The sequence below is a fragment of the Eriocheir sinensis genome, unplaced genomic scaffold (genome assembly GCF_024679095.1).
Source record: "Eriocheir sinensis breed Jianghai 21 unplaced genomic scaffold, ASM2467909v1 Scaffold1140, whole genome shotgun sequence".
Lineage (NCBI taxonomy): Eukaryota > Metazoa > Arthropoda > Malacostraca > Decapoda > Varunidae > Eriocheir > Eriocheir sinensis.
This window is the reverse complement of record NW_026110453.1, coordinates 33,918-47,511: the sequence shown is the minus strand read 5'-3', so window position 1 is coordinate 47,511 and position 13,594 is coordinate 33,918. Positions and strand designations below refer to the sequence as shown.

Below are 13,594 nucleotides of genomic sequence, written 5' to 3'. Positions count from 1 at the left end.
TTACTGGTTTGTGCAGGACGGCATCCTCTAGATAACTGTCCAATTTCTTTAAAGGGGACATAAATATTTTTTTATATTGTCAGTTAAACTTTTGATTCACTAACTCACTTTATTTATGCATATAATGTACCTAACTAAAGAAAATAATAGAAAAAAACGCATAATCATCTTCATCTATAGTAACGTGTGTGTGTGTGTGTGTGTGTGTGTGTGTGTGTGTGTGTGTAAGAGAGAGAGAGTGTTTGGGATCGTATAGCGCCAGGCTGGCGATGCAATCTGCCCCCCCCCCCTCCCCCCACCCACACACACACACACACACACACACCCTTTCCTCCGCGCCGGGCAGATGGAATGATACGGTCGTTTGTGGCCGCCGCCGCACGATCTGCACCCGTCAGGCGGCCCAGCCCCGTGCCCGTCTTAGCATAAATTAAGGTTAAATCCAATTAACCACCTTATTAAGGGCTACCAGCAGCGTAGGAGATAGCGTCTCTTCTCCTCCCTATTATTTAAACATATATGCGATATTGATACGCTGCTTGTTTAGAAAGACTTACGGAATTATAATAAATCCCGGTGTTTGAAATGGTTAACTTCTTGTATTCATATATTCCATTTTGACAAGAATTGATTATATTTTTCATATGTCTGAATGGAGATTAACCTAGCACGGTGGGTGAGGTGATAGCTGACATCTGCGTTTAAACCTCTCACCACTTTTCAATGTCTTCAAGTGGCTGAAGAGAACTATAAGATCACGGAGTTGATCAGACCTGACTTTCACTGTACCTCAAGACGATACCAGCAACAGGAGGCAGTATGACCGTCAGGAGATAGATAAATGGATAATTATATATATATATATATATATATATATATATATATATATATATATATATAGAGAGAGAGAGAGAGAGAGAGAGAGAGAGAGAGAGAGAGAGAGAGAGAGAGAGAGAGAGAGAGAGAGAGAGAGAGAGAGAGAGAGAGAGAGAGAGAGAGAGAGAGAGAGAGAGAGAGAGAGAGAGAGAGAGAGAGAGAGAGAGAGAGAGATGAAGAGATTGCTTCTAAGTACGCTAATTAGCTTGACGGGGAGGCAATTACAAACGACAATGAACCTGTCCTCACCGTCGCCGAGGGTCTTTGCACCGAGATGCGTATCAGTTAAGGGAGCAACAAATTATCCACACTCCGGCTCCTCATCCCTTCATCTATTCTGTCCTGTCCTACCACACGTAGATTACTAGTAGTAGCGGTAGTAAACAGACACCCTCGCCATAGACCGATAGGTCTTCTGGTGTCTGTTCTTCCTATGTATTCCTATGTATTCCTCCCGTGTGAGGGTCGTGTACGAGAATTGCATTTATCGGAAATCACTTCATCTGATCTGTAATTAGTGGCTGCGTTGCGTGTAGGTGAGGGTGTGCGAGGGGCGGGGTGCGGTGGAGGCCGGCCAGATGGGCTGCCCCCCACGCGGCCAAATGCCAACTCGAGAAACCGGAAAGTAAATGCGGATGAAAAGAAATCCTCTTACTAAATATTCAAACCAGTGTTCCGAAGTTTTGAGAGACTTCAGCTCTACGAAACTGAAAAAAAAGAGAACAAAATAATGTTTCAACTGTAAACTGATATGTATGACGACAAGCAATATATACATATATATATATATATATATATATATATATATATATATATATATATATATATATATATATATATATATATATATATATATATATATATATATATATATATATATATATATATATATATATATATATATATATATATATATATATATATATATATATATATATATATATATATATATATATAATAACTTTTGACTTTTTTCTCTCAAATTTGATTTCCTGTAACATGAATGAATGAACTTTTGCTTACAATTGCCCGAAATGATGTTTATTCCACTGTGATATCAAAAAAGGTCACGCACAAAGCACTTTGAAACCTGTGCAATTACTGTAAATAAGGGCTGAATTGGGTAAAGATAAGGAAACATTCACAGATGTTCTCTTTGGCACTACTTTCTCAAAAGTAAAAATTTAAGTACCTGAAAGATGAAATAAATGTTGTTACTAATTATTTCAGAGTTGATGATGTGGTAGGCTAGTGACTAGGGTTTCCTTCCCGGGATCCCGGGATTTTAGACCAAAATGGACCTGTTATATTTCCCGGGATTTGAGTTGATTTCCCGGGATTTTTACTGGTATGATTATGATATCATTTATCTCCGATATACAACTACTACAAGGTGTGGTGTAAGTAAATTGGATATGAGAGAGAGAGAGAGAGAGAGAGAGAGAGAGAGAGAGACTCGCTTCTCGCTACACAGAATGACAGAAATGACCAGTACGGCAGTACCGACTACCGAGTACCGGACCTGTACACTTCACGTTCGCGTCGTGTAACTCGTGTTAGCTTCTCCTGTCTTCCCAGTGCCCACTTGGCTTGCGTGTTTGGTCTCAGTCGTGTTTTATCATTCGTCCTGCAAAGGTGTCTGTGCTACGCTACTCCTACTAGCCTACTTTGTAAGTTTGTAACTCTGACTCTGTAATCTACTGATTATTTTTGCTGCTCTTGCATTTAATTGGTAACAAAAATAATCTATTGATCATTTTACAGCCTACTTTAATATTGTATAACTACTAGTACACTTACTTCGAAAATATATTACACTGTAGCTGTTTAGGATATTAAAGCATCAATAGAATTTCAACTTGTACAAAACTTATAAGACCTGATGCGGGAAACTGTGTATGTGTGTATGTGTGTGTTACACAGGGTTAACCACTAGTGGCGCTGCTGTAGTTGTTGTTTCCATTAGAAGTGGGTCACAGTGTTCCAGAGAGTTCCAATATTCTCTGGAATTATATAGAATATGGTAGAACCTTCTACATTGTTCTAGATTGTTTATTAGGCCCATATATTGATAATTACTCAATTTCAGACCATTCTGGCTCCTTTCATGACATTGTCAACTGGTCTGAAGTCTTTACTTCCTTCTGGGCATGCTTTTGTGACCTTGTAAATTTCTGGTTCCAGGACGTCCTGAAGTGTTGAAGAATTTCATAGCGGAGCGTTCTTAGTCCAGTACCTGCAACATGTCATTCAAGAAGAGCTCTTCTACCACGGAGAAGAACAAAGAAACCTGGACAAACAACTTGGTCCAGTTCCAAGCAGCATCAAGGAGAGGCAATGTGGCAGTATGTGAAGCACCCTTGAGTGACCGGAGCCGCATGCCCCTGAAAAGTCACGTGATGGGACGTTTCAAATCTCTTGAATCCATTGCCAAGGAACGGAAAGAGAGGGTCAGTCTAATTGCTGAGGAGATAAAAGCTTTATGGAGTACAACATTAAACTTCCCCCATATATCAGATCAAGCCATTCATGCAAAACTGGAAAAACTCTTGCAGGAATATGACTATTGCAGAAAGAAGCAAAACTTTGATCCATTAAATGAACTGTTTGATGTGACCAAGGTGAAAGGTCAATGGTTTTGCAAAGAGGATGAAAATCTCTATAGACTGCAAATTGAGAGCAAAGGTCAGGTGGGTTATTCCACTGGCAAACCTGCCAGTGCCAAGACCATTCACCCATCCAAGCGAAGGAGGACATCAGAAGTTAATGTCTCTGATTCGGCAACTGCATGCAGCTCAGTAGCATCAGATTCTTCTGAAACTGTCACAGCCTCATGCGACTCCAGTGAGGACAGTTCTTGGGAAGATGAAGCCGAACCATCAACAAGCACAAGGAAGCATCATTCCACTGGTGTTGCAAGACGACTTGTTACAAGCTCAAAGCTATCAATCCACGGAGCAGCAAGAGTGTGCCGTCAGCTCAGTAGTGAGGGCATGGAAATTCCAACCCCAAGTCAGCCAGGAATCCACAAGGCTATCTACAGGAGAGCTGCTGAAGTCAGGCAACACTTGATTGACACACTTCATCAAGAAAAGTGGAGTCTACACTTTGATGGCAAAAAACTGAATGGTGTTGAACATCAAGCAGTGGTCCTAAAAAATGAAGCAAGGGAAATCAAATTGGCTGTACTTCAGTTGAAGGATGGTACCGCTGCAACCATTGCCAAAGGGCTTCAGGGTGTCTTGCAGGACTTCAACTTGTGGGGATCAGTTCATATGATCGTTGCTGACACAACAAGTGTCAACACTGGGAAGAAGACAGGTGTTGTGGTTCTACTACAGCAGATGTTTGAAAAGAATGGCAATCCAAGACCCAAGTTCATCAGTTGTCAGCACCATGTGCTCGATCGCATCCTCCGTGTAGTAATGGACATTGAGCTCCATGGTTCAACCAAATCCCCACACATTGAGTACTTCTTTGTCAATGACTTGATGAAAAAGTATGACCAGATGAAGGCAGCTTTCAGCAATGGAAAGGCTGAGATCAAGGAAACAGGCGGTTGGAGAGATGACATGAAATTTCTGTACCATCTCACACGTGTCTTCCGTCACTTCACTGAGAAAAATGACATGCCCTTTGTGAACTTCAAGCAGATTCCTAATATCAGCAATGCACGCTGGAACTCCCGTGCCATTCTAGCCCTACTTGCATTCATTCTCATGCCTGAAAATCGAATCAGACTGCGAAAAATTTGCTCATTTATTTCGTACCAATGGGCCGACCATTGGTTCAGTGACCAGTTGTTCCGCAAAGAAGATTTTGATGAACTATCAGCTGCTTTGGATGGATATCCAAAGGCTCTCAAATGCCTAGAAACTCACTGGAAAACAGAAGCATCACCCATCAACATCGCCCGAAGCAACCAATGCTGCGAGCGAGCAATTAAAGTTATGCAGGACTTGCACGAGTCCTGCCGCAACAAGGACAACCTCCCTCTCAGATTCATCCTCTCCAATGACATTAATTTGACTAATTGATTTGTTACTGTATTTTCTTAGCTTTTGTAATACTATACATGTTACTTTTAAGCTTTTTGTTCAGACTGGATTCTGCTTTGAGTGATGTCAACAATTGTACGAAAACTGTAATATTGAATTTTTTTAAATCATTTTGTGCGTGAGGTTTTTTCATCAAAATGACTTAGAAATGGGATTTTAATTATTCTTTCATAAAAGTTCATCACATAATGGCACAGGAATATGAGGTTGTAAAAAAGTTATCACCCTAATATATATATTTCATGATCACTAATTAGATATATTCATAAGTTACCGCATCTAATTCTAATATATTTATTGAAAATGTACATTATTAATACTGAATGGACATAACCGTTTTACAGACTAAGTAAAAACAATACAATTGTGGAATGTATTGATAATCTTTATTCACGATATTTTATTTTATATGATTTTTTTTTCATGTTAAACAAGCGAAAGGCAAAGAAATACAAGAGCAACAGCGTTGAACTTTTGGGGTATTTTTTTTTATCAATATAAATCAATCAGGTTCAAACTTTTCCCCAGAATTAAAAAAAAATTATAAACACGCAAAACGTTCTTAGCAGTAGTCAGGCTGCTCTAACAAGTGGATATTAGAGGCAAATTTCGTATCAGGTTCCAAAGGGAGGTGGAAGCCTTGAGTTACGACAACAAAGTGTGGGGCAGGCAAGCCATGGAGGCCGTGTTGCGGTGTTCAGGCCGTGGATTAATAACAAGGTGCAAACGAGGAGTGGCGGGGGCGTCATGACGCTTACTGCAGGGCTGGAGATTAAAAGGAGGCTGGAGGTGGAAATTAACGATCAAACTGAAGGACGATGGTCGAGGATGAGTGCTGGGGTGAGGAGACCAAAGAAACTCACGGTGGTGTGATAGAGGAGAGAGGCAGCCAAGGTGTGTTCGTGGAGACTTTATACCGAAGGACAATAAATGGACTGACAAAAGTGTTAAAGGAATGCTGAAGGAGGTAAAAAAAGTGACTGATGAAGAGAGGAAGTACGTAGAAAGGGAGTGAGGGAGGAGGAAGACTGAAGAAGGAGGAAAAAAGGACTGATGAAGGGAGGCAGAAGAGAGAGTGTGGCAGGAAGAAAGCTGAAGGAGGAAAAAATGACTAATGAAGGGAGGCAGAAGAGAAAGTGTGGGAGGAAGACTGAAGAAAGAGGAAAAACAGGACTAATGAAGAGAGGCAGAGGAGACAGAGAGAGCGAGTGTGTGGGAGGAGGAAGACTGAAAGAGGACGTAGCAAATGACTGATGAAGGGAGGCAGAAGAGAGAGTGTTGGAGGAAGACTGAAGAAAGAGGAAAAACAGGACTAATGAAGAGAGGCAGAGGAGACAGAGAGAGCGAGTGTGTGGGAGGAGGAAGACTGAAAGAGGACGTAGCAAATGACTGATGAAGGGAGGCAGAAGAGAGAGTGTTGGAGGAAGACTGAAGAAAGAGGAAAAACAGGACTAATGAAGAGAGGCAGAGGAGACAGAGAGAGCGAGTGTGTGGGAGGAGGAAGACTGAAGGAGGACGTAGCAAATGACTGATGGAGGGAGGAAGTAGAAAGTGATTGTGAGGAAAGTTAAGAAGGAAGGAATGAAATGAAGGGAGGAAGGAAGGAAAGGAAAGTTAAGGAGATTAAACAAGGCGGACGGTGGAAAGAAGTAGAAAAGGAGAAACGGAGGGAGGAGTACGTAGAGAAGGAACACAGAGTAGAAAGCGTTAAAAATGATCCATAAAGGAGTCTATAAAGGGCTTGAAAAAGTGACTGGCAGACGACGAAAGCAGACGAGGAGGGATGGAGAACGGGGGAAAGAAGACTGCAGGTAAAAAACATAATAGAAGAGACTTAAAAAAAATATATAAGACTGAAGACAGACGGAATGTGACAAATGTGAGAGCTATGTAGATGTTCTTGAGGAGTGTAGGACGAAGAAAGCCCGAAGGAGGCGATGAAGAAGGAGATTAAAGCAGAGGTTAGTTGGGGTAGAGGAAGGGTACAGAGGAAACACAGAAAGAAGATGACATACGTAAGGGACTGGTATGTGGGGCTGGAGAGGGAGGGGGGGACGAAAAAAGAAGTGTTGGAAGAGAAGGTACGGTACTGGGGTTGGTATTAAGCAGTGACAGGTAAAGAGAGGGGAAGGTTGCCCATCTCGAGATATACAAGACTGGAAGCAAATAAGAGAGAAAGAAACGTCGCGGAGGGGTCGTCCAGGGCAATGTAGAGCCTCTTCCCGGTCAGTCGGTCTCATAAATTTGGCGACTTAATAGAGACGTTAATTTCAAAAGAAGATAAACGTCACCATACAACCCTCGTTCCCTGTGACACGTCGCTTACACACCTTATACCTGATGTTTCTCTCGCTCCCTCTCTCCCTCCCCCCACTCTCTCTCTCTCTCTCTCTCTCTCTCTCTCTCTCTCTCTCTCTCTCTCTCTCTCTCTCTCTCTCTCTCTCTCTTCATTGTGGTAGTCTTACTGTAAGTGATATATGACACTACGATGTCTTAGCTTGATGAGATCTTAACCACTTTACATAACAATACCGGTAGTTTAGTGTAAATATTATCTTGCAATTACGGAGCACAAGTGTATTGCATATTTCACAATGCAAACAGTAAGGTGCATCCCATATCGTACCTGGGCATGTACTGGCTATATCGCTTCTTGTTAACTATACCACTGAAGAGGTAAGAAGAAAATATTGGATCACTGTCGGCATTTATTCACTTTATCAGTCGGTAAAAGTCTTGCAAACAAACTTGTGGCCAATCCCTTTGATCACACGCTGGGTAAGATCAGTCTCCTGCCGCTCTGCCTTACCTCCCTCAGCCTTGTGTGCTTGATATTTTTTTCTTATCGAACAGTAGAAAGCAAAAAAAAATAACAGGGGCCGAAAAGGGTAGGGAAAGGACAAGCAGGATCGCGATACTACTCAACGTGTGGCCAAAGGTAACAAATTTAGTCGTAAAATCCCTACCGCTAGAAAAAAGTAAATAAATGCATACAACACTTTTGGGATGTTTCCTTCACTTGTTCACCTTCACCATAAACAGAAATCCACCTCCTTATTAGGTACGCATAAGAAACCTTAACAATAGGACCCTGTTTCAATATTTTTTTTTAGAGTAAAGGAAATAGCTCAAGGACACACACACACACACACACACACACACACACACACACACACACACACACACACACACACACACACACAAAGGAGCAAACAATAATTAAAAAAAAAAAAACGCAGATCACTCCTATAAAAAAAAGAGTTGAGGAGTGATGATCTATACCATTACAGCTTTCACATTCCCTGCGATCATGATATATTTACAGAGTTCACCTTCAACTGCCTCATGACCCTGCCACTTTGATAACGTCTTACTTAGTTTAGAGTTTGCAAGTGAGCCACGGCGCCCTCCACTACTTGATGATATGCCTCCGTCCGTGCCGCCTTCTCGCTCAATGTCAAGCAAACCACTGGACTGTCACACGCTACTCATGTGTCGCGTAACGTTCCTCATGCTCATAGCTATCGAGTTTCTTTCTTTTTAAACCACTGGCCCTGGTGTGAAGAGTCGCTGCGCGGGGAAGTACTGCCGGCCCGAGCCCCTGACTATCCTTGGAACGCCAATGCACTCCCTGCCGTGTAATTTACTCACGAGCTAGACTCGTCATCGCCAGCAAGTACCCTCCCGATCTCAGCAAGGCTCATTAGTCGATCTCTGAGTACTGGTGGGACCTTCACCCACCACACACCCGATCCCCTTTGCTAAAGGGAGGATAGTAATCACTCTTCGTCAGTGGAAAAATTCCGTTTTGAGCGGGGCTCGAACCTCCTTCTGCCAGGCCACGAAGCCAGGCAGCACACAGCTTTATCACTAAGCTACCGGAGCGGTGGAGAGAGAGAGAGAGAGAGAGAGAGAGAGAGAGAGAGAGAGAGAGAGAGAGAGAGAGAGAGAGAGAGAGAGAGAGAGAGAGTGGTGTCAGCTGTTAAGTTATATACATAACAATTACCACCTCTTGAATCTTGCATTTCCCTTCCGTTGCGTGCTGATGTTGCGTTTAAGAAGTGGCACGTGACAGGAGGCCTCGGCCAGCGATCTGCTGACGGCCGTAATTATAACTGTTCGGCAGAGAAATAACAGGTACAGGTGGAGGCACATGCTGCAGCTGCGCGTGGCGTCGGTGCTCGTCTCCTTCTCGCTGGCCCAAGAGCACGTGGCGGGTGCTGCCCGGGTACAGGTCCGGTGTCATGTGCGAGGCACCACAATTTATAATCTCCACGTTTCCCCAGGTGCCCATTTACTGACGAGCCCGAAAGGGAGGATGAACTGCTGGGTGCGCTGCGTGCCGACTGCCCAGGCCGGAATTCAAACCCGGACCTGCAGATTCGAGTTTAGCGTGCTAACCACTTCCCCACGAAAGAGCCGAGGTAGTAGACAAGCACTCACATTATGTATCAAGAGCTGCGCCCAGCCAGGCCTACATCTATGTCTTTATCAAAACCCTGATCTATTCTTTTCACTGCATCTACAAGCACTGTCTGAATGCCTCTTGAAAAGAGCTATCTAGGCCTAAACTCACTTCCCTGTAGTGGGGGAGATTTTTATCACTTCCTTATTAGAAATACTTTCTCCTCACCTGAGCGGCGTGACCGTAACCATGCACACATTCCTCAGAGACTCTCCTAACCTGAGGACATCACCTCAACCTGCCGTCTGCTGTCTCCTGCTGGACGCGTCGGAGTTGAAGAAATTTGCGTCCCTTCAAGATCTTTGAAACTCATTATTCGCAATTAAATCCAGGGTTTGCTGAGAGGTGACCCAGCGTTAAGGTTTACTTGTCCCGACACAACTTTGGTAAACTGGACTTAAACTAGAATGAAATGAAACATCGGATGACCCTCACCGAGTAAAGGCTGTTTCTTGAAGAAGGCAATGTCTCGTTGGTGCCGCATCTGTCTCGCTGATGGGAAGAGCAGCCATAATGTAGTGCCGAGAAAACTTGGCTTTATGATTATCTCCTTTAACGTTTTTTTTTTATGAATACCTGCTTCAGTCTGCCCTTCCACGTGTTTATTTCGTTGGTGGTTGATAGGACGGCCATTCATCAAGGGAAGACAAAGGGCGGGATGGTACGCACGGCCTGACAGCACTGAGGGCCGCCCGCCTGTGTGTCTGTGCGTCTGATGCGTTCTTATTTTATGTCTCTCTCTGTTTGTCTACCTGTCTCACTAGGACAGACAGACAAACAGACGGATACATATACAGTGTGTGTGTGTGTGTGTGTGTGTGTGTGTGTGTGTGTGTGTGTGTGTGTGTGTGTGTGTGTTTCATAAGAGCCTGTCAACATTTTAATTATACCAAAAAAAGTAGGAGCAGATAAGTGAGAGTAAGCCAAGAAGACTTGCATCGAGGGCCCGAGGGCTGGCGTGGCGGCGCCTGGGTTGGTGGACCCGGCGCCTTGGCCGGCTCTGCTCCTTTCGTCTCCTTCCCTCACACCCGCGATACGTAGGCTTACTTCTACACAGTCTTGGTCCCTCAAAGACAGGTTTCCAAACAGTTCCTAGACTCGCCAAAATGGTACCGGTTTTCGGTGTTGATAAAATATGAATCAAGATCTCATTACGGACATTTTTTTCGTCTGGAGAAATCTGTGAATTAAGATTTCGCTGCCTGCTATCGTAGATTAAGAGACTGGAATTCTAGTAATGATCTGGATAAAGGCGTTGATCACCGCTGCATACCGGTGGCTTGGCTGACTATGATTGCATACTTGTCATAAGCGCAAAGTCGATAACTGGGGGATTGAATAGGTATTTTTTTTCTTTTCTTGTAAGAAGGTAACTGATAAAAGTGTAGCAAAGCAAAGTAAAAAGTTTCATGCATTATAAATGTATTATATTAATTACAACATGAAGGAAAAAGCTACTTTCTTTTAGGAGGATGTAAAAATCAATGAGTTACCCAGAGTGAAGCACTTGCATTCTCTAGAAAGGCGAAGAGTACGAGACATGATCGAGGTTTATAAATGGATGAAGGCCTTTAATAGCGGAGATATTCATAAGGTTATGTTGGTAAGAGAACCAGGTAGGACACGTAGTAATGGTTCAAGCTGGATAAATTCAGATTCAACAGGGACGTGGGCAAAAATTCGTTTACAAACAGAGTGGTAGACGAGTGAAACAGGCTGAGCAGTCTTGTGGTGAGTGCCAATACAATTGTCACATTCGAAAATAGATTAGATAAATTAATGGACAGTGATATTCGGTGGGGTTAGATTCACAGGAGCTTACGTTCAAAGGAGCTGCCTTGATCAGGCCTACCGGCATCTTGCAGACTCCTACGTTCCTATGTTCGTATGTTCTACTCGAGATTGACGCAGCCAAAGTAATGAAGAAGACCTCTATATGACTTCGTTCATATCACGGATGCCCCGTGAACGGTGTGCACACGTTGAACGTACACCTGTGCAGTGCAGCAGATACTTTCCTTAGAGCCATGTTACGTAACGCATCAGAGTAACAGTGAACAACTAGGCGAGAAAAGTGCCCTCTTGACAGGACGCGTAAGGGAAGTGGGAGCCAGCCATTGGCGGAGAAAAAAGCCAATTGCCGATAAAGTCAGCTGAGGAGCGGTAGTTTTGAATTTTCTACGGTCAAAACGTTCAATTCCTTTGGTGGCTGCGGCGCACTTATAAGATCACCAATCAGCGCGGCGGTCCTCGGCGAGTGTAACAATTAGGACGCCGGGCGGCAGGTGAAGGCTTTATCGGATGGATCAGGTTTTTGCGGAAGAGTATATTGCGCTGTTCTTTTTTTAATCCCTTCCAGCAGTCTCTCTCTCTCTCTCTCTCTCTCTCTCCGATTACGTTCTGCCCACTTTTTCCTCACCAAAGATTACACTTAGAGAGAAAAAGGTGTCAAGGCAATCAGCGCAACAATCTGAGAAAAGGCACAAAAAAGCCATCTCGACGGGGCTGTGTGATTCCTTCTCTCGGCCGCGGGTCTACGAACACACCACCTCTCTAGAGCGGGTGGTGTACATGGCATACTTAAATATCTAGTCCTATGGGATGCAACGAAACGAATACATTTCTTCTGATATGGGTTTGAACACAGGAAGATATTGACATCACAAAGTTATCCAAGATTCTTGTTTAAAATACAAAATAACAATGACCTTCAATTAAAAAATAACAATATACTTCTATTCCAACTACAACAACAACACAAAATTGATGCACACCTCACTGAGCGATTATCAAAGAACTATTGTGCTATTGAGAGAAAAAAAACTACAGTAAGACATATCCAAAACTGATCATGAGGTCTTTATCAGCAGCGGGAGACTATATTTCAAGCTAAAATTTCTGCCAGCGAGTCGTAAGAAAGATGGAAAATGGCTCGGAATTATACTGTGGTTGTAGCAGTTAGGCTTGAAAAGTATCGCTATTACGTCGTAAATCAACTCTGAGAATTTCGCTCGGTCCCATCGGCCCTCTGGGTCTAATTCCTTCAATATTTTTACCTTCGATATATGTTTCCATTCTCAGGAACTTAATTAAAGTACATATAAACAACACACCATGAAAATATGGCAACTCAAAGAGGGTTTTCACTATCATGGTAAATTTTTCGGGCATGTGTTGTTAGTATCGCTGGGCTGACAGACACATCGCAGGAGGACCCACAGATTACCGGCGAGCAGGTGTAGCACTCAATTACTTAACGACGAGCAGGTTGAGAAATATTCCGTTCTCACCTTGGCAGCCGAGCAGCTCGAAGCGCATGGAGGTGTTGTAACCCGTAATCCGGGTCACACAGGGGAGACGACACACTGTTTGTACTAGTGACACTTGACTTAAAATTCTGGTACTTTAGGAGTATTTAAAGGAGTTCGTAAATGGGGTGATGAAACGGTGTCGCCTTTCTTATATGTATTTTATTCTACCTTAATACTACTTAATATTACAGAGGGTAAAAATATTGTTTAAACCAGCGACTGGCTTACTAGACTCAATGAGTCTTCAGGTTTTCTTTCACTATTGGTTACTGACGTTAACACTGGTATAATATTGAGTAAAAACTCACACAATAAAGTATCATAGAAATATAATCCTAAGTAAAACTAAGATAATAGAACACAATAGATATGTTAGATACGCTTTCCTCTATGGTAATTCTTCACTCCATACTCACAGTAGCAAAGATGAATGTTCTGCCCATGTTGTCTAGGGAAGGACAAATGGGTGTACCGCACACGAACAGAGTGCTGGCTGATCTGATGTCTAGCCTGAGTAAATGCTTCTTATATAGGCATGACATACATACAGACATCACGAGGGTAATACGTCAGGCGTGTGAGTCATACATCAAACTCACACCGAGCTCATACAATAATCTACCTAACCGACATGTGTAATAAGGTCGATTTTAATCCTAGTGTAGCTGTCACGCGGTGACGCAGCTTTGTTTTCATAACATTTTGTTCCGCGGTTGATCGTGTTTTGGCCGCAGTTGATTGTGTTTTGGCCTCGGTTGATTGTGTTTTGGCTTAGAGAGATAAGCGGGTGCGTTAATGGGCAATTGCAATTGTGTATAGGTTGGTAAATGAACAGTGCATTTGGGGACAATCATGTGTTGGAGTCCGTGTTGTGTTTTAGCGGT

At 43.0% G+C, this 13,594-nt stretch overlaps 1 protein-coding gene across 1 annotated transcript in view; it reads right to left on the bottom strand.

Moving 5' to 3' along the window:
• The window catches only part of LOC126989378 (uncharacterized), a 30,038-nt gene extending 17,321 nt beyond the window's left edge, over positions 1 to 12,717 (bottom strand). The window contains exon 1 of the mRNA XM_050847987.1: positions 12,690 to 12,717. Coding sequence (XP_050703944.1) covers positions 12,690 to 12,717 — 28 coding nt within the window. The remainder of the gene's footprint in view (positions 1 to 12,689) is intronic.
• Between the last annotated feature and the right edge of the window lie 877 nt (positions 12,718 to 13,594).